Source organism: Entelurus aequoreus, linkage group LG15, assembly GCF_033978785.1.
Source record: "Entelurus aequoreus isolate RoL-2023_Sb linkage group LG15, RoL_Eaeq_v1.1, whole genome shotgun sequence".
Lineage (NCBI taxonomy): Eukaryota > Metazoa > Chordata > Actinopteri > Syngnathiformes > Syngnathidae > Entelurus > Entelurus aequoreus.
Window position 1 is genome coordinate 13,639,221 of NC_084745.1, and position 25,305 is coordinate 13,664,525.

General features: G+C 39.2%; 1 protein-coding gene across 1 annotated transcript in view; it reads left to right on the forward strand.

Moving 5' to 3' along the window:
* drosha (drosha ribonuclease III) overlaps window positions 1–25,305 on the forward strand; it is a 263,319-nt gene that overhangs the window by 59,018 nt on the left and 178,996 nt on the right. The window contains 1 exon segment of the mRNA XM_062020897.1: window positions 4,627–4,734. Within this exon segment, the coding sequence (XP_061876881.1) occupies window positions 4,627–4,734 (108 nt within the window).

Below are 25,305 nucleotides of genomic sequence, written 5' to 3' on the forward strand. Positions count from 1 at the left end.
ATCTAAGTTACGAGTGTTGTGGGCATGCTGGGGATGATAGATAGGAACCAAGCTACAGAGCCTAAGATTCAGCCTGTGGATGACTTGATAGGTTAGACAAGCATTGTGATAAATATTGCACTCTGTCAGTCTTAGGAGATGATAATTATGGAATAGATGTCGAGTGGGGGCATTAAACTTGGACCATGACAGGGCCCGTATGGTTTTCTTTTGCATGGATTCTAATTTGTGAAGGTAGGTAGGGAAGGTGTTACACCAGATGACATTACAGTTCAAACTGTGTGTAATGTTACAGTGGCCAAAAAATATTAAATATACTTGTTGAATGAAACATCTGCCTTGTTTTTAATGAATATTCAAGCCTACTACGCTACTGTATTTTGATATTGGTCATTATGGTGGTACTTGGACAGCCAAGTTTTTTCTGTGGTGGTACTTGGTGAAAAAGTTTGAGAACAACTGACCTTAAGCACCTGAGCACATCGGATCTCTTTTCAGTGAATTATTGTTGCTCTCTCTTGAACCCACTTCATTATCATTCAGCGTGTGACTAAACTAAGTGCTTTTGTATACAGTAATGTACACAAGGTGCACACTCACCGGCTCAGCCTTGAGTGTGAAAGTATTTAGCAGCAACGGGGGTGAAAAAGTTGTAGTGGTTGTAGTTTAAGTGGTGTACATGTACTCAATCCACCCTCTTCCCTCCAGCGCGTACACTTACTACTCGCTCTCTGGTGACAGTTAACACCAATAAGGAACAAGAACTTGGACTAAATTAGCTGTTTTCCCAAGTAGCTCCCCAACCTTCAGTATCTAAGTGTCCTACTGTCAACTTGCACCGCAGCAATTACAGAAGCAGGAATATACTCTACATGCACACTGGAACACACGACAGGTGTGTTACTTAGTTCTATTGTTCTATTCCGCCTGCAGTACCGTAATATTATGTGATTTAATAGAAACGCACAAAGGGACTTGTCAAGGCAGCTTGTAGCGCTTCTTTTGTTTTTTATCTTCTTTTTATTGTCTCATCTCTCATTTGAATAAGTATCCCCACCGCAATCAGGACTTTGGCGGCGTCTCTATCAGCACGCCATGGGTTGTTATCAAAATGCTGTAGAAGACAGGCGAGCACACGCAACACAGATATGCTCACATTTTAAATAATCATTAGACAAATGACTTATGAAGAATTAGTTGCTGAGTCCCCCCCTGTGTGGCCATGTTTTTAAACGAGTCTTGCTCAAATTTGTACGCTCATGTGCTTGTCAGTCCCCTAAAAGTGTGTTTTAAATTTGGTGATGGTTGAGCTATGCACCCTAAAGTTACAGGTAGGCATGGACAATATATTGTGTATAAATAGGAGTGTCCAAAATTTTTTTTTAGAATTAATCGGGATTCTTATTTGTAACAATTCTTAATTGATTTAAAAAAAAGTCTAAAATCAATTAAAAAATAAAAATAAAAATACCCTCCCCAAAAACAAACAAAAAACCCGAAAACTATTATTTTATTTTAAATCTTTACAGTTCAGCCACTCAGGAAAATCATATTGTTTATGTAGATGCATCTATTTGTGGTACAGATTTACTTTAGAAAAGAATAATGTTGGGTACTTCTCTTGTTGCCTTATTTGTATATGACTTGATTAAATGTTTGGAAGCATTTCATTAAACAAAACTAGTTTTCTTTTAAGTAATATAAAAATGAATCAACATTGTTTATCTATTTTATGAAGGAATCAGAAGTACTTTATTAACTAAATTAAGATTTTCAGCACAATCCCATTCAAGAGCAGACAAACATTACAGGGAGACAGAACATGATCGCTGATGGGTCTGCAACTTCCGGCGCCCCTTACAAAAAAGGTGATAAACAGGTGTTATTAGAAAAGTATTTAATCGAGAATCGTTTTAAATCGTGAATCTGTTCTTAATCGGATCATTACCCCCAAGAATCGAATAGAATCAAATTGTGTGGTGCCCAAAGATTCACAGCCCTAATGAACAATATTATTGTCAACATTATTTTGAGACCAAATCAAGCACTAATGTAAGTCTAATATATAATGATAATAAAGTAACCCTTTCAAACACAATATATTATTTTTCATTCATATTTTCTATTACATTATATTATTTTATGATATGACCTGCTCACTTTTTTTTTTTAAATTTGCTTATCGTTCACAATTATTATGAAAGACAAGACGAAGAATGTTTTTTTTTTAATGCATTTGAACTTCTAAATAATATGGATCCAATATTCCACCTGTAAAACCCAATAAGTAACCATTCAAAAACCGCCACCAATACTCTATTTACATTTCGTGACTTGAATATTAACCAAGTATTAGTGAAATTGTTATTTTAAGCGCTAACGCAGACAAACTATTTATAGCTGCGCCGTGTTCACTAGCTTGTGTGGCTATTTTGACATCAGCTGGTGAGCTGCTTTCCCGCGTCGGAGCTTGTGAAAGTTTATTCTGGATCATAAATCATGCCTTTCACCTGGATAATAGGACAAGGAGATATTCCGACATGCTGATACACTTTGACAGCCAATTTAGACCCCGGAATGGCAGAGAAAAACACGAAAAGGCGCTTATGAGTCTTCATCTAAAGGGAAATTTAACAGGATTTTATCCATCGGCATCCAAATGACAGCAGACATTGTACATTAAGTGATGTTTTATTTTGTTTGTTGACTGTCATGAAGTCTGCAGTGAGTAGTAATCAGTGATGTTGGGGGTAAAAAGCGAACGACGTGATGCATTTTAAAACTTGATGATCAAATATGTAAATATTAAATATTATTAATGTGCCCGTTACTACATTACATATATACTTACATCATGTATATAAAACCTTATTGTTTAGTTTAGTTTATTAAGAATCCCCATTAGTCTACACCGCAGTGGAGACTATTCTTCCTGGGGTCCAGGCAAAAAACATCACACAATCACAAAACAAAAGATTACAATGCAGTACAACATGATCAAATAATAAAATGTTGTAATGCAAAAATAGCAACAACAAAGAACCAAAAAAAACAAAAAACAATAACTTCAAATTTACATAATAATGTTCATACCAAAGATAAAAAGAACAATATAAAGAAAAACAATTATATATATATATATATGTATATATATATATATTTTTTTTTTTTCAAAAATAAAACAAATAATCAATGGCCTACAATATACACATTAGTGTACCAAAGACAAATAAGTGACGAAAAAGTACCATCCATTCATTTTCTACTGCTTGTCCCATAATCGATAAAACAGTCAATAATCAATAAAACCAGTCATGACATTAGGTACAATCTAGAATAATCTCTTTCTGCAATACTTCTCCTCTTAGTCTATTCTTAAAACCCACTATGCTGGTGATTGATACCAGATATTGTGGAAGTTGATTCCAGTAAGTGATTGCCCTATACATAACAGTGTTTTTCAAAACCTCACTTTTGGGTTTAAGACGGGTGAGAGCACCTCTTAGGGCTAGCCTGGTACCATAGTTGTGACTTTCACTAGCAAGCAACAGCTGAGAATACAGATAAGCAGGTTTATGGTATGTATATATATATTTTTAAATAAAATCAAACTACAAGCTAGTCTTTCACCAACTCTCATCCATATTGGAGTTGTTTGGATGTTTTTTAAGGGCTATATAGGCAGAATAGAGCGACTCCCGTAGGCTCCATTGTGAGCAGACTTTTAATCGCATTTATGTACTATTTAAAATGCATTAAAAAATAAAAACATATGTTCTTGTCTTATGTAAAGATTCTGAATGATAGGCACAATTCCCCAAAAAGTGCAGTTTCTCTTTAACTTAAGAGTTTGATAACAGCGTCGCCATGTGGTGAACTTTTAAGAAAAATAGTCACACAGGAAACATTGCGGGCATATTTGACCAAATGTTTGCCATTTATTTTCTGACGGTTAATGAGTAGAAGTACAACACCATGGCGTGTCAGCATTTTGTCACATGACAGAGTTTGCAAGGCACTTTTTTTCATCCAAACACACAGCATGCATCATACATAAAATAATAATAATTCATGATTTCTCCGGGCCGACCCCTTGACCATGTTCCATGAATACATACACAATCACTCGCAGAGACGTGCACACACAGTGGATAGATCGTGTGTGTGGGTGCACACATGTACAGTGTGGTGGCGGTGTGGGCGCGCTTGATCACTTTGATGCGCAGTTCAAAGTAGGATGGCATTATTTATTCATGCCTTTGTTGTTCTTATTTCCTCTGCGAGGCATAAATTCCTGGCGTTCCATTTGAGGCGGATCGCGTCTCGAAGGTAGTTGATTGTGAATACCACACACGCACACTGACATGGTGGATGCATGTACTGAATTGTGTGGGGGGGATGCTTTCGTGCCCTGGGTCCGGGTTGGCGGTTAAAGTTTCTACACGATGGCTCTGACCCATGGTGGTAAATATCGAGCATTAGAAGAGCAGGAATGAAAGGGGGCGAGGGAGGGTACGTGGTACTGGGGTGGCGGTGGTGAGTTGGGGTGTGTATTCCAAGGATGGGTGCTGTCCCCGCCGGCTTTGCTACCATTGATAAATAATAGACCAACTACTTGTTTGGCAGGAAGCTCTTCAGAAGATCCGTCAGAAGAACACCATGCGCCGCGAGGTGACAGTGGAGCTCAGCAGCCAGGGATTCTGGAAGACTGGCATCCGCTCCGATGTCTGTCAGGTAACACTGATACACTTTTAGACTTGTACACAGTGTTGTTTATGGTTGTATACCAGTGACACCCAACACCTATGCCATGAATGTATCAGGTAAGTCGTAGACAATGATCCGATTTGACTTAGTTTAGTTTAGTTGAGTCTTTCTTTGAAGGGACAATGCACAGAGACATTAAGCTCAAAGACAGATATGTTCTGCTCCAGGTTATAGCCAAATAGCTCATTTCCACCTGCAGTCCCTAGTTACCTAAATTAAAAAGATACAAAAACATGCAATAACATTATAACTATACAGTTATACTATAACATATAATCAAATTAAGAAAAGTCTTAAAATGCCTTTTCATTACAACCACACCTCATTTATATTATCAAACATAGACAATACATGCTCTTGTTCACATCTGTCATCATTTGTAAAAACAACAATGATTTTAACAGACACACCTCACAGCTTACAATAACATCTTCTCATGCATAAATATAATACACATTAAGTTGACATGTCAATTATAGTGCCCACCTCAGTGACCATGTGAGCAACTTTGATTGCTCCAAAGCCACTTATTAAGTTCAATTGTAAATTAAGAGTAATCTGTTTGACTTTTCAAATTTGTTGTGAGGTCGTTCCATTTCTTTATCGCTTTATATGAAAAGGCTGATTGTGCAAAATAGGTTTTACATCTGGGTACAGTACACGGCCCCCTGGTGGAGGCTCGTGTGTTTCTAGTTGTCACAGCAGATGTAAACTGGACAAAGTGCTTAAGTGGCGCTGGTGCAGTGTTATTTAGGATTCGATGGACCATTCGTATTGATGCTAATCTTTGAATGTTAACGAAATTTTAACAATCTATATTTTTGAAGAACTAAACAGTGATGGTGGTGGTGTGGTTTTCGGTCAAAGATTTTGAGCGATTGTTTGTGCAAGGTTTCCAATGGCCTTAGTGTAATTTTGTTTGCCTGGGACCAACATGTTATACAATAATAAAAACGAGATATAATCATTGCATTAAAATAAGTTTAACTTAATAGTTTTTACGGACTAAATTGATCTATTTTTTTCATATATCAATGCCGGCGAGGCATAGTGACATTGAGAACAATTAATTGGTCTAATGTAAAATATGTGCTATGGCTCGGTAACGGTTGGGTCACTATATCAGAGGTAATCCATTGTAGTTTGATATATGCTAAAACTAAATCCAATTGGTGTAATTAGGGATGTTGCGGTCAAGTTTTTATGCTGCCCGATCCTAATACTGATCACTAGGGATGGGAATTGAAAACCGGTTCTCAGCGTATCAATTCCTTGGAATCGCCTGCCATTTTTTCCAAACAATTCCCTTAACGCAGGGGTCGGCAACCCGCGGCTCCGGAGCCGCATGCGGCTCCTTGACCACTCTGATGCGGCTCAGCTACATGCATGCCGACCCCCTCGATTTTCCCAGGAGACTTATGGATGTCAGTGTCTCTCATAGACTACTCCCAGGGAAAAATAATCCTATTAACACTCTAATTACTATATAAAGGGCGTGCCCTAATTGCACTGCAGTAATTGTCCTCTATAGCATTTACTTACAGCATGCCAGGGCCAGCCACATGTTGTATGTTGTTATTACTTGCTCACACAGGAGACAGCAAAGCATAGTTACTCATCAGCCACACAGCTTACACTGACGGTAGCCGTATCAAACAACTTCAACATTGTTACGTTACAAATATGCGCCACACTGTGAACCCACACCAAAAAAGAATGAAAAACACATTTCTGGAGAACATCCCACTGTAACACAACATAAACACAACACAACCATTACCCAGAATCCCATGCAGTCCTAACTCTTCCGGTCTACATTATACACCCCGCTACCACCAAATCCCCCCACACATCAACCCCCCCCCCCCCCCTCTTCGTGGTTGGTTGAGCGGAAGAGTTAGGGCTGCATGGGATTCTGGGTATTGGTACCGTCAGTGTAAGATGTGTGGCTGCTGAGTTAGTAGCCTTGCTGTCTCTTACGTGAGCAAGCTAAAGCTGCATTCCACTTGTGGCCGAGCAGGTACACTGATTGGGCAGACTGTAGAGGGCGCCAAATGCAGTGTCATCACGCTCTGATATTCTGGAGTCTCCCGGGAAAAATGAGAGGTTGGCAAGTGTGACGCAAGCGACATTCATCCAAAACTCGCGGGCTGCACTAACATCCAATTCCCACATTATAGTGCGTGCCGGTGCGTGTGTCTGAGACCCCTGGTTAACATAGCACAAAGCATGTAAGCTTGGTATGCGGTGTTTTTCATTTTAAATTTTAAAAACATTTTTGTGGCTCCCATTACTTTCTTTAATGTGTGAAACTTGCCAAAATGGCTCTTTGAGTGGTAAAGGTTGCCGACCCCTGCCTTAACGGATCGTGCGGGTGAGGATGACGTCATCCCGCAATGTGCATAGTGACGTCAGACAGCAACATGGCGGTACCCGGGCGGAAGAAGCGCACCAAAGTTTGGTGACATTTTACAAGAATAGATTGCAACATCTATTTGTAATAATTCCAAGGTTGCTATTTCATCAAGAGGAGGACATACGAGCAATATTCTGAAACGTTTGAACACACAGCATGCAATAACTGTAAACGAATGTCGCATTTTTGAACCGCGTCAATCTCATCCCAGGCAGCAACAGTCCATCCATCCATCCATCCATCCATCCATCCATCCATCCATCCATCCATCCATCCATCCATCCATCCACCCATCCACTTTCTACCGCTAGTCCCTCATCTGACATAAATACCACCTATAATGTTAGCGCTATTACCTGTCAAATTGAAATGAATGCCTTCTCATTTGAATGAGCATGAGGAGACATATTCTGACTGCTTTTGAGGCGGGCAGTAATGGCTCCAGCTCACGTCTGCCGCTAGCTTTTACCGCGGCAGGGAAGAGTACCACTTGGCCAGAAACGACAAATCTCACCGAGCAGTGTGGTCAAAAGCTTACAACAATTTGCCACACAGATGCTCCTTCAGTAGGTGAATCTTCAATGGTAGTCAGAGAAAAGTTGCATGTTTTCCTTCAACTACATTTTCACTGGCATTATATTATACAGGTTGAACCCACAAAATTAGAATATCGTATAAAAGTCCATTAATGTCAGCAATTCAACTTCAAATGTGAAGCTATATGGCAGCAAAACAGGCCCAGGCCAGGGCATAATACTACCACCACCACCATGCTTGACGGTAGGCTTAGTGTTCCTGGGATTAAAGGCCTCACCTTTTCTCCTCCAAACCTATTGCTGGGTATTGTGGCCAAACAGCTAAATTTTTGTTTCATCTGACATCACATGGACAAAGATAAGACCTTCTGGAGGAAAGTTCTGTGGTCAGATGAAACAAAAATGGAGCTGTTTGGCCACAATACCCAGCAATATGTTTGGAGGAGAAAAGGTGAGGCCTTTAATCCCGGGAACACAATTCCTATCGTCAAGCATGGTGGTGGTAGTATTATGCTCTGGGCCTGTTTTGCTGCCAATGGAACTGGTGCTTTACAGAGAGTAAATGGGACAATGAAAAAGGACGATTACCTCCAAATTCTTCAGGACAACCTTAAATCACCAGCCGTTGGGTCTTGGGCGCAGTTGGGTGTTCCAACAGGACAATGATCCCAAACACACGTCAAAAGTGGTAAAGGAATGGCTAAATCAGCCTAGAATTAAAGTTTTAGAATGGCCTTCCCAATGTCCTGACTTAAAAGTGTAGACAATGCTGAAGAAACAAGTCCATATCAGAAAACCAACAAATTTAGCTGGACTGCACCAATTTTGTCAAGAAGAGTGGTCAAAAATTCAACCAGAAGCTTGCCAGAAGCTTGTGGATGGCTACCAAAAGCGCCTTATTGCAGTGAAACTTGCCAAGGGACATGTAACCAAATATTAACATTGCTGTATGTATACTTTCGACCCAGCATATTTGGTCACATTTTCAGTAGACCCATAATAATTTCATAAAAGAACCAAACTTCATGAATGTTTTTTGTGACCAACAAGTAAAGTGCTCCAATCACTCTATCACAAAAAAATAAGAGTTGTAGAAATGATTGGAAACTCAAGACAGCCATGACATTATGTTCTTTACCAGTGTATGTAAACTTTTGACCTCAACTGTAAATCAATACTTTGTTAGCTTTGTGTTATGTCATATTGTATTATTAATAGTTATTAGTATCCAAATACCAGCTTTTCTTATTGTTTCCTGTTTTTTTACGACAGTAGGTTACAACCTGGCAAAACTTGAGCTGTAGTCCGCAAATAGCCACACTTTGCACACCCCTGTATTAACTACCGTAACAATAATACACTTTGTCACTCAAACACAAAGATGACATTAAGTTTTGTCTCTAAACATATGTAATGTCTGTTTACAGCATTTCTTTTTACAAAATATACAAAAAAATATCAAAACTTTACATTATATTGCTTTTGGTGTAAAAAGTATATATAAGTTCATTGCTGTTGGCATTGTAACAATATCAACGCAATATTTAAACTAGTTCCTTATTTTCTTATACAGCATACAGGTTTTTTTTTAACAAAACAAAGCCAATAGTACACAATAACTAAACAAAAGCAAAACCTACCATGAACAACTTTTTTATTTTTTAAATCATGCATTTTTTGTCCTCAAAGTCCCCCTGTGTCCAGGTAGTTTGTAAACGTTAACAAAAATCAAAATACAGTGGCACCTCAACTCATGAGTAATTTGAGATACGAGCTGTCTCTCTGCTTTTTGTTATGATTTAAATTGAGTTACGGGCACTTTGTTTCCTGTGCCGTAAAGAGCAATAAGGAGTTAACATTTTGTTGCACTCTTCTGTGCCTGCTTCATTCACACAACAAACAAACATACATTTTGGCTTGACAGTTAACGTGTGCGTTTGAGCGTCGCTCAAAAATCGACGTCCTGCCCTCCAAGCACCAGAACTAAGAACGTTAGTGACACGGAGGAGAAGCAGACCCCTAAATAGGAGAGAGAAACATGTCCAACATGTTAGCAGCTGTACCAGCGAATCAAGCCCTGCTGCAGTCAGTCTGTGGCATGCGGCCACAAACAACAAACGTTTATCCATAAAATTATTGAGTAGCTGCATGCTGTCTAGTCCTGACTCAACAAACTGGATAGTCAAGCATTTTGTTCACATTTATTATCTGAAAGTTAGTTTTTCTTATCAAAAGGCTCTTTACAATGATAACATGGTGGTGTCTTGAGAGGACCAAGAACAGAATACATTGATTTCAATTAATTTCAATAGGTAGGGCTCCTTTGAGATGTGGTAGTGGAACGCAATGTGCTCGTAGGTTGAGGTACAACTCCATCTATATTATCGCTCTATTATCGTTCATATACCAGGGTTTTCTCGGATCGTTTAAAAGCATCAAAAGTCATTAAATGGATTTTACAAAAATTAAGGCCTTAAATGGCATTGAAAAGCATTAAATTCGGTTTCCAGATGCATTTAAAAAATGTATGTGGTAAAATCACACATGCCATTAGCTAATCAAGTCGGCGATCAAAGACAGACCGCAGTCATCCAACCATCCATCCAACCATCCATCCATTTTCTACCGTTTTTCCATTCGGGGTCGCGGGGGGTGCTGGAGCCTATCTCAGCTGCTTCGGGCGGAAGGCAGGGTACACCCTGGACAAGTCGTCATGGTGCCAAATTTCTTTAGGGGGACCAACAAAGCAACTTCTGCTGTTGCCACGACGCCACCACAACTGGCAGCTTCTCCTACCACTTTTAAACTAAACGATCTTGTGGCCCTGCGATGAGGTGGCGACTTGTCCAGGGTGTACCCCGCCTTCCGCCTGAATGCAGCTAAAATAGGTTCCAGCACCCTCCGTGACCCCAAAAGGGACAAGCGGTAGTAAATGGATGGATGGATGGATCTTGTCAACCAGTTGCACCCGGCCAACATAAACCAACTCGGGGATAAAAATGCCCCCCTGGTCTGAAGTTTGGACACCCCCTGTGCTATTGTATTGCAGACAGAAACATCAAATATACGTACAAGCAAATACATGTAATATTTATCATAGCATCCACACATGCAGCGGCGCTGAGATGAGACACAAGCCGGAGTTCACTGCACAGCCACCTCTGGTGTTGCCACATGTTGCATCATGCCCCACACTCAATATGGGCATTGCTAAAGTGGACTCCCCACGGTGCCTTTCGCAAACCTTGCCCTTCATTAAGGCCAAGCCATGCCTCACACCCGACACTTTGTTTATACACAATTTGACTCCGTTTGGCGAGAGCATTGAAGGTCTTTATGTACTCGCTGGCAGCAAAGTAGACCCCGATTGACTCTTTATCTCCATGTGGTCTTTACGTTAGCTTCAAGCAAACAGTTTAGCTCTACAACTACTGCTGCGACCTAACTCGGATTTAGTAGGGCATTATATTGATTCCATTACATAAATTATTAATCTTTATGGTAAAACAATACATGCATCCGTTTTATATACTGTGTGTCCTCATTTGGGTTAGTATCAGGGTGAGATGCAGGGTACGATCTCACATTAATCACAGGACACTTGTACAATTTAGACATGGGGCGTGTAAACGTCGCATCATTATGTCATTTGTAATTAGTCTAATGAAAAGGCTAAATAAACATTATCCATGTATTTAAAGGCACATATTTGTGTTTTTGTTATTATTAGTACAGTGGAACATTGATTCACAAATTGAATTGGTTCTTGAACAGGGTTTGTAAATAGAAAAGTTTGTATTGTGAAGCAAATTTCCCCATAGGAAACAATGTAAATAGGAATAATGGGTTCCAAACTCAAAAGTCTGTATTTTAGTCAAGGTTTGTACACTTTGAACTAGGGCTGGGCAATATATCGAATATACTCGATATATTGTGGGTTTGTCTCTGTGCCATGTAGAAAATGACTACATCGTGAGTATTCGAGTATATGTTCTCACGCAGTTGCTTTTAGCTGCGGGAATTACACTAAAGGCTTTTCTCACTCTTTCTTGTCTCTCCTTCTCACAGAGACATAAAACAAGCGCGCTTCACAATGCACCACACATTTTCAATGGGAGACAGGTCTGGACTACAGGCAGGCCAGTCTAGTACCCGCAATTTTTTACTATGAAGCCACGCTGTTGTAACACGTGGCTTGGCATTGTCTTGCTGAAATAAGCAGGGGCGTCCATGATAAGGTTGCTTGGATGACAACATAATGTTACTCAAAAACCTGTATGAAGTGAATTGAAGGGAATTATATTTATATAGCGCTTTTCTGTAGTGACTCAAAGCGCTTTTACATAGTGAAACCCAATATCTAAGTGATATTTAAACCAGTGTGGGTGGCACTGGGAGCAGGTGGGTAAAGTGTCTTGCCCAAGGACATAACGGCAGGGACTATGATGGCGGAAGCGGGGATCGAACCTGGAACCCTCAATTTGCTGGCACGGCCACTCTACCAACCGAGCTATACTGCCCCAGTATGTACCTTTCAGCATTAGTGGTGCATTCACAGATGTGTAAGTTACCCATGCCTTGGGCACTAATACACCCCCATAGCATCACAGATGCTGGCTTTTCAACTTTGCGCCTATAGCAGTCTGGATGGTTATTTTTCTCTTTCGTTCGGAGGACACGACATCCACAGTTTCCAAAAACAATTTGAAATGTGTACTCGTCAGACCAAAGAACACTTTTCCACTTTGCATCAGTCCATCTTAGATGAGCTCAGGCACAGCAAATCCGGTGTCGTTTCTGGGTGTTGTTGATAAATAGTTTTTGCTTTGCATAGTAACGTTTTAACATGCACTTACAGATGTAGCAATGAACTGTAGTTACTGACAGTGGTTTTCTGAAGTGTTCCTGAGCCCATGTGGTGATATCCTTTACACACTGATGTCAGTTTTTGGTGCAGTACCGCCTGCGGGATCGAAGGTCACGGCCTTGTCGCTTACGTGCAGTGATTTCTCCAGATTCTCTGAACCTTTTGATGATATTGCGCACCGTAGATGGTGAAATTCCTAAATTCCTTGCAATAGCTTGTTGAGAAATGTTCTTAAACTGTTCGACAATTTGCTCACGTTTTTGTTCCCAAAGTGGTGACCCTCGCCCCATCCTTGTTTGTGAATGACTGAGCATTTCATGGGAGCTACTTTTATACCCAATCATAGCACCCACCTGTTCCCAATGAGCCTGTTCACCTGTGGGATGTTCCGAATAAGTGTTTGATGAGCATTCCTCAACTTTTGTCAGTCTTTTTTGCCATTTGTGCCAGTTTTTTTGAAACCTGATGCAGGCATCAATATCCAAATGAGCTAATATTTGCAAAAAAATAACAGTTTACCAGTTTGAATGTTAAATATCTTGTCTTTGCAGTTTATTCAATTGAATATTAGTTGAAAAGGATTTGCAAATCATTGTATTCTGTTTTTATTTACGATTTACACAATGTGCCAACTTCACTGGTTTTGGGTTTGTAAAGGTCTTATAGTATTCACTACCGCAATGATACTTTAACTGCAGAATGTTTGTGATGACAAGCAAAAAATCTCTTTACCCCACAAAACGTACCGAAAAAGAAGCAAAACCATGACTCCAAAACGAGGTATGGACAGTAGCGTAGGTTACCTGTACTGTTGCACCTCTAGTAAACACAATTATACTTATGAACAAAATGAGAGTTGTAAGCTGTTAGCATATATTACCTCAGTCAAACTTGGTAGAAATGTCTGTTTCAAGATACTGCAGTAGTAAACAGTAGGGATGTGTTACTCTCTATAATCCTGCACGGGACAACAATCACCTTTCATTAAAAAAGAAGCTGATTCAGAACGGATGATAGGAAAAAAAATGAATCGTGATAATTTTCTGGGCCATATCGCTCAGTAGCTTTTTCTCATTGCATGATACTTTTAACTCTATTATCCATTTTTGAACAGCCACGTTCCGCGTTCAATCGTAAACACCCGCATGACATAATCATACATTTGATCGTTTGTAGTGTGAAACATTTATTAAATGACAATAATGATATAGTTATTTAGTGTAACGATTGTACTCATCTCAGGGTGGGACTGGGCGACATGGACCAAAGCTGATATTCCGGTATTTTTAGTCTGAATGGCGATATACGGTATATACCGGTATCTTAAACTAAACGTGCAAAGTGCTTAAGGTTGCCGAAGTGTTTTATGGCTAGATAACCAGTGTTGAGAGGAAGCAGTAACGTACCGTGGTGCTTATTCTTATAAAGTAATTAGTTAGCCGTTATTACTTCAGAGCAGTTTTTGTTAATTTTGTTAATTAACATTAGGTTTATAGCCTCTTGTGCGCGGAGATAGATGGAGCTTCTACTCGTTCACTGCGGTAAAGGCCGCTGGCTCTTCAGTTTGAAACTACTCCTCAGCCTCTATATTAGTTTAGTCTGCACAGGCTATCGGGAGAGGTACTTTCACGCCAAGGAGGTGCTAAACATTTGACACACCGAGCAGCAGAGAGGAGCTATCGCTACCTGCTGTGCTAAGTCGCTAACAGAACTGCACAACATGAACAGATGAGATTAGTGATAAAGTGGCTACAAGGAGAGCTATAGGTTCTCAAGCAAGTTGGTGTATGTTTGGATAAAGCTGTACTCACTCACCAATTGCCAAATGCAGTCGCTGACCAAAGCATTGCGTCACTCGGGAGTCGAGAAGTCTGTACCGGAGCCGCCATATTCTTTTGAAAAGTTTGTTGTGTTGCGTCGTCGTGCGCCAGAGAAGCCTACCTAAACATGCACGGGGCGGGGTTGAGCCAAAGGGTGCCCTGTGTTGCACCCGTTAGGTGCAGAGAAGAGAAAACAACCGTAACAATAGCACATCAAAAGATACCGGTAGGGCGGTGTAGTCTGAAATATATACCGTATTTTCCGGACCATAGGGCACACCGGATTATAAAGTGCACTGCCAATGAATGGTCTATTTTGGATTTTTTTTTTCATACAAAAGGCGCACCGAATTATAAGGTGCATTAAAGGAGTCTTTTTTTTTTCTAAATGTAAAACACTTCCTTGTGGTCTACATAACATGTAATGGTGGTTCTTTGGTCAAAATGTTGAATATATTATGTTTTACAGATCATCTTCAAGCCGCTTTCTGACAGTCGCTTCAGGATGCGCCGTTTTGTGGGCGGTCTTATTTACGTGGCTCACCTTCGACAGCGTCTTCTCCCCGTCATCTTTGTTGTAGCGGTGTAGCGTGCAAGGACGGGAGTGGAAGAAGTGTCAAAAGATGGCGCTAACTGCTTTAAAGACATTCAGACTTTACTTAAATCAATAATGGAGCAGCATCTCCTCATCTGCCGAAAATGTGTCCCGTGAAAAACCGTCCGACTGGAACTCTCTAATAGCTAAAGTTCCTTGGATGAATAATGTAAACTCACTACACCGGTATGTTTTAGCGCTTTCATGGCACTACTGTATATTAGAAATGGCAACAGCGGAGGATGAATGTCCAATAACAAGAAAATAGAGAAAAAGAAGAAATGTATCGACTACGGTGTCGACACGGTCTACAAAGGCGGAGGCGTGCAATTTTTCAGGACTTATGCAGATCCCAAATACAGATCAGCAAGTACCAGAAGGTGAGAAACGTTGCTTTTGCATAATATTGCGAAACAAAACGCCAGATAATGTCTTACCTTATACACACTATAATAATACTCGTATGTTGAAGCACAGTACAATCCATCAAGCGGTGCAGCTTCATAGCTTACCAAAGTCGTACTAAAACATTTTGATAGATTTTTGAGCGCCGTGTGTAATGTTCTATATTTTCAATGGAACATATAAAATGTTGGTGTTGTTTATTTGAGTCATATTGCAGACCACACGTATCTCTTATGTGTGACTGTCATCTAATGGTCACACGTATCATTACACCATGTACCAAATAAATTAGCTTTGAGGTCGGTAAGCAAAACAGAATTATTCCGTACATTAGGCGCACCAGGTTATAAGGCGCACTGTCGAGTTTTGAGAGAAAAAAAAAAGAATTTAAGTGCGCCTTATCGGTATCTCTTTCTAAAATATACCGGTTTTTAACTGTAATACCACGTCGGAGTATTGTACTTCAGTACGCTATAATCTTTCTACATTCCCCGCGCAGATGCAGGTAGCATATGAATTCCAACAGGGGAGCACGTCTTGCTACAACACTGGCAATACATGTTTCACTCCATGAAAAAGTGTCTATATACTATATATTTTAGTTACTGCTAGTGACTCCAAGGAGACAATCAGAGCAGTGTGTTGTGCCTGTGTCCACTCCTGTTGCCATCTAATAACACCAGTGAGGTCTTTAACGCACGCCGTTAGGCTCCAAGGAAGTGAATCAAGGCAACGAGCTGCAGCAGACCGGAAAAAGGTTGTTCATGCCTGCCAGCGAGATGATCGGTGTAATCATGGAGCTGTGTGAACATATACTGTGGCAGGGGTGTCCAATGTGTGGCCCAGGTGCCAATTTTGGCCCGGAGCTATTTTTTTATTGGCCCTCAGCAGATTGTCAAAATAAAATGAATTGTTATTATCGAGCTAGTTATTAATAGTGCTTTCAAATGATGAATTGTTTAAATCAGATTAATCTAACTTTTGAATTTATAATAATCAAAATTGATCATAATTATTACTAGTTGTACTAGTACAACTTTACATTGTCTTGTTGGTAAACATTTCAACTAACCTAAAAAATGTATATATTTCGACACAAATGCAATTTTATTGATAGAATAGGTTGAAAGGTAAAAGAGCATGTGCAGTCAAAATAAATTGTGATTAATCTGTGTTATACATGATTATTGCAGTATTTTTTTGTGAATAATTATATGAATTAACTTCTTTTGACGGCCCGTTAATACATGTTACACTAATTTCCACTGTCACCTATAACACATAGCTAAAGTGCCTGTTTTGTCCAGCAAGTTTAGCATGGATTGATGTGCATTTGTTTGCTTTGAGCCTTTTTATTGTACAAAAAGTACGCAATCCTTCAATTTTCCGAATGCGGCTCCTCGGTGGAAAAAGTTCGGACACTTGCACAATGGCCTCTGGCGGGGGGGTGAAGCCAATGCTGATTTTCTGGCTGTGAAAGTGCTTGATTTGACATGCAGCCAAGCCTGCTTTTTAAATGTTAATTTCGCCCACTATCACCTTGACTTATTTGTGATAGACAAATTTGTAATCGAGATTAAAATGTGATTAATTATGCAGCCCTACTAATACTAACACCACCAGCTTGAAAAACCTCTTATTCATATACTTCGTAACATACAATTTCATTTCACAGTTATTGTGACCAAACACGGTTATTGTTATTACTGTGGTATTGTTGAAAGTGCTCAAAAATACACAGACTGAAATCATTTGACCAAGTGATTTTTTTTTTAACAAAACTCTAATGAGCATACTGTTAGAAAACGCCACTATTATGCACTATTATGCTATTTCATCTGTTTTGATGGGTAAGCTTTTATTGTTTTAAATATTGATTTTTACTGTAGCTCTTTAAAATATTTAAATGAAAAGTGCATAAAAATATCTATCTTTTTTTTTTTTATTCCGGTGGCCGTTATAGCGTCCTACTCTGTTTAGCGGTCCTTGAACGCAACGTAAAAACACACCTGACTCGTATTTCTCGGAGTATAAAGCGATCACTCTGTTCTAAGAGAGCACAGTTTGTAGGTACAATGTACACAAGTAAATATCTTAGTTGCGTAGTTTATATATAAATTTAGATTGGGGTGTGTCGTTTCTTAATGGGGAATGGTGTGGCTTAAAGGCCTACTGAAACCCACTACTACCGACCACGCAGTCTGATAGTTTATATATCAATGATGAAATCTTAACATTGAAACACATGCCAATACGGCCGGGTTAACTTATAAAGTGCAATTTTAAAATTCCCGCCACACTTCCGGTTGAAAAACTCCTTTGGATATGATTTATGCGCGTGACGTCACAAAATCCACAGAAGTGGTTGGACCCCATCGGACCCGATACAAAAACCTCTTGTTTTCTTCGACAAAATTCCACAGTATTCTGGACATCTGTGTTGGTGAATCTTTTGCAATTTGTTTAATGAACAATGGAGGCTGCAAAGAAGAACGTTGTAGGTGGGATCGATCGGTGTATTAGCGGCTAAGTACAATACTTACAGCAACACAACAAGGACTACTTACTACGCCTAGCCGATGCTTGCCGCCAAACCCACGGATGAAGTCCTTCGTCGCGCCGTTGATCGCTGGAACGCAGGTGAGCACGGCTGTTGATGGGAAGATGAGGGCTGGCTGGCGTAGGTGGAGCGCTAATTTTTTTATCATAGTTCTGTGAGGTCCGGTTGCTAAGTTGCTAAATTAGCCTTAGCGTCGTTAGCAACAGCATTGTTAAGCCTTACCAGGCTGAGAATTTTTAACCGTGTAGTTACATGTACATGGTTTAATAGTATTGTTGATCTTCTGTCTATCCTTCCAGTCAGGGGTTTATTTATTTTGTTTCTATCTTCATTTGAGAACGATGCTATCACGTTAGCTCAGTAGCTAAGTGTGTCACCGATGTATTGTCGTGGAGATAAAAGTCACTTTAAATGTCCATTTCGTGTGCTCGACTCTCATTTTCAAGAGGATATAGTATCCGAGGTGGTTTAAAATACAAATCCGTGATCCACAATAGAAAAAGGAGAGTGTGGAATCCAATGAGCCAGCTTGTACCTAAGTTACGGTCAGAGCGAAAAAAGATACATCCATCACTGCCTCTCTAGTCATTCACTGTAACGTTCCTCATCTACGAATCTTTCATCCTCGCTCAAATTAATGGGGTAATCGTCGCTTTGTCGCTCCGAATCTCTCTCGCTCCATTGTAAACATAGGAAAATTGTGAGGAATATTACCTCCTCTGACGTCACGCTACTTCCGGCACAGGCAAGGCTTTTTTTATCAGCGAGCAAAAGTTGCGAACTTTATCGTCGATTTTCTCTACTAAATCCTTTCAGCAAAAATATGGCAATATCGCTAAATGATAAAGTATGACACATAGAATGGATCTGCTATTCCCGTTTAAATAAAAAAAAATTCATTTCAGTAGGCCTTTAATGTTTTCATGTTAGCATTTAAGCTAGCGAGCTGGTGCCAGTCAGTCTGTGAGTTTATCAACGTGCAGTTATCACTCATGGTTTTTCGATAATTCTAATATAAAACTGTATTACTAATTGTAGGTGAGTTTTACTATGGTTATCATTAGAGATGTCCGATAATATCGGACTGCCGATATTATCAGCCGATAAATGCTTTAAAATGTAATATCGGAAATTATCATCGGTATCGGTTTCAAAATTATCGGTATCTGTTTCAAAAGGTAAAATTTATGACTTTTTAAAACGCCGCTGTGTACACGGGCGTAGGGAGAAGTACAGAGCGCCAATAAACCTTAAAGGCACTGCCTTTGCGTGCCGGCTCAGTCTCATAATATCTGTGGCTTCTCACACACATAAGTGAATGCAAGGCATACTTGATCAACAGTCATACAGGTCACACTGAGGGTGACCGTATAAACAACTTTAACACTGTTACAAATATGCGCCACACTGTGAACCCACACCAAACACGAATGACAAACACGTTTCGGGAGAACATCCGCACCGTAACACAACATAAACACAACAGAACAAATACCCAGAGCCCCTTGCAGCACTAACTCTTCCGAGACGCTACAATATACACCCCCCCCAACCCCGCCCACCTCAACCTCCTCATGCATGTCCCAAATTCCAAGCTGCTGTTTTGAGGCATGTTAAAAAAAAATAATGCACTTTGTGACTTCAATAATAAATATGGCAGTGCCATGTTGGCATTTTTTTCCATAACTTGAGTTGATTTATTTTGGAAAACCTTGTTACATTGTTTAATGCATCACAACAGAATTAGGCATAATATTGTGTTAATTCCACGACTGTATATATAGGTATCGGTTGATATCGGTATCAGTAATTAAGAGTTGGACAATATCAGAATATTGGTAAAAAAGCCATTATCGGACATCTCTAGTTATCATTAAAAAAACAAGTGTTTGCTATGCATTGCTCTAATTTTTAAACTGACATGCACCAAACTTTCTGTCGCAGACCGTTTAGGCAGCATGCTACTTTGACCTGATTGTGCCCTTTTTCATTTTGCTTCCATTTTGTCTCCTGACATGACGCAACTTAACCCTGTTGCTAGTTTGATCCAACCCCAGGCTTCACAGATACACACAAATCGATACACTTGTTCATTGTCTGCTTTTATTTCTGCAGATTGTCTCTTCCACCATTTCGCAATTGTTCTGCCCGTCAGCTGTAATGGAATAATTGGCACGCCGGTCGCGCGTGGTCCTCTTTTGCGAGCATGCATGCAGCGGCCATCGCCTACAGCTGATGCTCACATTTGGAGAGGCATGACAGCGAGTTCTAGTCTCATAAGCCAGACCTCTCTTGCAGCAAGGTCCAGCAAAGAGGATCCGATCCATAATTGCCACCCAATTATATTTGCTTCAAGCTGGACTGCTGCGACTAATTGGTTCATGAATAATTTCAGGCCGAAAGTGCGGCGCTACCACTCTGCACCACGTGTCACGACGTCGAGAGATGGCGCCGGATCTGCCCCCCAAAACTTTTATTTTATTCAGAAAAGCAATTCGGAATAAAATGGGCCTCGCCGTGATTGACATAGCTTGACAGCGCCAAGGTTGTTTTACTTGAAAGGCGCTTGCCAAGGTCTGGCCTTCACTTTGGAGAAAGAGATGTGGGAATATTCACCGTGATTCACTGCTGTTGTCCTGTGGTGTCCTTCGTCAGTGCATGCGAAGGCTACCAAGCATTCACAGAAAGAAAAGAAAAAAAAGTAGGCTTATTTGATTCTCTGAAAAAGAGGCAAGGTGTGTGGCTCTGCATAATATAGTGGATGTGAGGTTTATCTTGTTACTCATCTATGTGACTCCAAAATAGTATACATTTTGTCAGGTAAACATGTTAAAGGTCATCAGCTAAAACTGCACAAAAACAAGGCCATATTTAATTCAGTCAAAATACAAAAGACAAATACCAACAATAAAATAGGTCTGTGATGTCATTACTCGTGTTTTGCGGACTGAAGCGAGTCTGCGCGGCCAACATTGCAGGTGAAAACATGTAAAGTGTGGCAACATTTCACTCTAAATTGTTAACAGAAACCGGTGTAACTTTGAAGCCACATTGTACGTTGAAACAATATTTTAATTTGAACAACATAATTGTGAATTTTTTACAAACCCCAAAATATGGATATTCTTAGTATGAACAGTAGTGTTGTATACAGTCGTGGTCAAACGTTTACATACACTTGTAAAGAACATAATGTCATGGCTGTCTTGAGTTTCCAATAATTTCTACAACTCTTGTTTTTTTTGATGGAGTGATTGGAGCACATACTTGTTGGTCACAAAAAAACATTTATGAAGTTTGGTTCTTTTATGAATTTATTATGGGTCTACTGAAAATGTGACCACATCTGCTGGGTCAAAAGTATACATACAGCAATGTTAATATTTGGTTACATGTCCCTTGGCAAGTTTCACTGCAATAAGGCGCTTTTGGTAGCCATCCACAAGCTTCTGGCAAGCTTCTGGTTGAATCTTTGACCACTCTTCTTGACAAAATTGGTGCAGTTCAGCTAAATTTGTTGGTTTTCTGACATGGACTTGTTTCTTCAGTATTGTCCACATGTTCTTAATGGGGTTTAAGTCAGGACTTTGGGAATGTCATTCTAAAACCTTAATTCTAGCCTGATTTAGCCATTCCTTTACCACTTTCGACATGTGTTTGGGGTCACTGTCCTGTTGGAACACCCAACTGCCAAGACCCAGTTTAGGTTGTCCTGAAGAGTTTGGAGGTAATCCTCCTTTTTCATTGTCACATTTACTCTCTGTAAAGCATCAGTTCCATTGGCAGCAAAACAGGCCCAGAGCACAATACTACCACCACCATGTAGAGTTGTAGAAATTATTGGAAACTCAAGACAGCCATGACAATATGTCCTTCACAAGTGTATGTAAACGTTTGACCACGACTGTACATACACACACAAATACATACATATGTCTAACTACTGTATATCTATACTATATATACAGCAGTGGCAGCTGCCAATCTTTTAAGTAGGGGAAGCTCATTTTAAGCTACTCTCTAAACACAAATACAATTTGCAATAACAGCCACCTCATACTTGCAGTATTTTGCGACTTAGAATGCATAAAAAAAGAATATCTATTTTTGTCTTACATAGGGATTGTGAATGATGGGCAAAATTCTAAAATAAAGGGCAATTCCCCTTTAATGTTATGCTAACAGCACCAAGTAGTTCCAGTGTTTCCCACACATTCATTTATTTGTGGCGGCCCGCCACGAAATAATTACGTCCGCCACAAATAAAAAATAAAAATGTATTTTATTTAATTTTTTTATTTTTGTCCTGTCCAGCTTCTCAGGGAAATCATATAAATGATGTAGATGCCCATATAGGCTGTTCAGATTTACTTTACAAAAGAGAAGTGTAGGATTCTTCTCTTGTTGTCTTATTTGTATTTGACCACTACTGTTTTCTGTTTATTTGTTACTGACTGTGGCAGGACACCTCTGCCTCTGTTTCACTTTATGTTGCTGGTAAATAATATGGTTGTAGTAGTAGGCTAAAGTTAAATTATTTAGTATGCACTAATTAAAGGGGCAGAGCTTTAAGAGACATTTTATATTTTATATTTTATAAGATATATTTTTTGTACGAACCACAATTAATAAATATATTTCAGTGAATAACTTATTGTTCAAATCTGTATATCAGGGGTCACCAACGCGGTGCCCGCAGGCACCAGGTAGCCCGTAAGGACCAGGGGCCGTACTTATCAAGCTTCTTAGAATTACTCCTAAGAAGTCTGCTAAGAGTTGACTTAAGAGTAAATAAATTCTTCGCTGAAAGCTGCACTTAAAAGTTAGTTATCAAGCGTCTTACTCACACTTTCAGCGAAGTGTAGGACTGAATCTTAAGTGTCACACTCAGAGCTGAATTACGACATTACTATGTGCCGTAAACGGAATTTTAGGTGACGTCATTTCTGTGTCCATAGAAATGACCAATCACGGAAGGGAATCCCTTGTCTAAGAATAAAGAAATATCTTGGAAATATTTAAGTGGACAATGGGAGTGTATATTTTGACAATAAACTAAAAAATAATACAAAACAAACTAGTCCCCGCCGGCACTCACGCTACCGCTCCCTCTCTTCTATCGCCCACACACTCACTGACATCACTCACCTCACGGCCACACACATACGCTACTGTCATAACATTTTCTTTCCAATTCATTAATTAGGCAACTAATTTGAAACTGGTGTGGGTGGCTCTATATATACTAGCCCACTGCAGACACATGCAGAAATCAACAAGGAATCGAAAATTATTAAATCTGTGACAAAAATAATATCCGCTCTGTCTAAACGATACCGTTTGATCAGCTGCTCGTCATCCAAAAAAAAAAACATTGTTCCGTTCCCTGAACGTTCGCGCACGTCTCTCTCTCGCCTCAGTGCCATCCCCTGCTGGCAACTCCTAACCACTTAAGACACCTCTGAAGGTCTCTTAAATATCGTGGAGAGTAGGAGTGATTCTTAGACTTAAGAACGTTGATAAAAAGCTTTTATTCTTAAGTTTGAGAGTAGGACTAAATTTCACAAATTCTCAGGACTTAAGTGTAAAATGGCACTCTAAGAAGCTTGATAAGTACGGCCCCAGATGAATAGCCCGTTGGCCTGTTTTAAAAATAGCTCAAATAGCAGCACTTACCAGTGAGCTGCCTCTATTTTTTAAATTTGATTTATTTACTAGCAAGCTGGTCTCGCTGTGCTCGACATTTTTAATTCTAAGAGAGACAAAACTCAAATATAATTTGAAAATCCAAGAAAATATTTTAAAGACTTGGTCTTCACTTATTTTTTTTACTTTGCTTCTTATAACTTTCAGAAAGACAATTTTAGAGAAAAAATACAACCTTAAAAATGATTTTAGGATTTTTAAACACATATACCTTTTTATCTTTTAAATTCCTTCCTCTTATTTCCTGACAATTTAAATCAATGTTCAAGTATTTTTTTTTTATTGTAAAGAATAATAAATACATTTTAATTTAATTCTTAATTTTAGCTTCTGTTTTTTCGACAAAGAATATTTGTGAAATATTTCTTCAAACTTATCATGATTAAAATTAAAAAAAAATATTCTGGCAAATCTAGAAAATCTGTAGAATCAAATTTAAATCTTATTTCAAAGTCTTTTGAATTTCTTTTAAAATTTTTGCTCTGGAAAATCTAGAAGAAATAACGATTTGTCTTTGTTAGAAATATAGCTTGGTCCAATTTGTTATATATTCTAACAAAGTGCAGATTGGATTTTAACCTATTGAAAACATGTCATCCAAATTCTAAAATTAATATTAATCAGGAAAAATGACTAATGATGTTCCATAAATTTTTTTTTAAATTTTTTCAAAAAGATTCGAATTAGCTAGTTTTTCTCTTCTTTTTTTCGGTTGAATTTTGAATTTTAAAGAGTCGTAATTGTAGATAAACTATGTTTCAAAATTTAATTGTCATTTTTTTCGTGTTTTCTCCTCTTTTAAACCGTTCAATTAAGTGTAAATATCATTAATTATTAATAATAACATAGAGTTAAAGGTAAATTGAGCAAATTGGCTATTTCTGGCAATTTATTTAAGTGTGTATCAAACTGGTAGCCCTTCGCATTAATTAGTACCCTAGAAGTAGCTCTTGGTTTCAAAAAGGTTGGTGACCCCTGCTGTATATAAATATGGACATAAAGTGTTGTAATTATATTGTAAAATGGATGGATGGATGGATGGACGTTTAAAACAAAACTGTTATTATTAGTAAGTATACATTTTTTGAGACTTTTTAGAGAAAATCATATCATTGTAGTAAATTATGCAAATTACTCGATGATGTCATGGTGACCACGCCCATAGCCACGCCCCCACCGCCACAGGTATCTTGGCAGTTTATGGGAAACACTGAGTTCTATACTTTTGGTCTAGACTTGAATACTGTACCACAAGTATGAAGGCGGGCTTAGAACAACTAAATCAAGGTGGAAATAAAGTCAGGGACAAACACCTCCTGAAGTGGCAGACTTACCGAGGGCGGCCATCTGCCTCGACTGCATAAAGTGTCACTTTATGTTAGTGTGACTTGTGGAATGTACGGGGGAATAATTGACAGTGCTCAGTGATTCTAAAAAGTTCTAAGATCCTGCTTCAGTCTGTCTGGATCTTCTGTTTTCGTCACAGAGCTAACGCTGGAATCAAAGGGACTTAGTCGCCTTAGTGACAAACAATCAACACAGTTGAGGCGCATAATATCATTCTGGTTTTGTTAATTGGCTGTTTAACAATTCTAGAGAAGTGTGTCATCGCGGGGACCCTTGTGACGGCCCC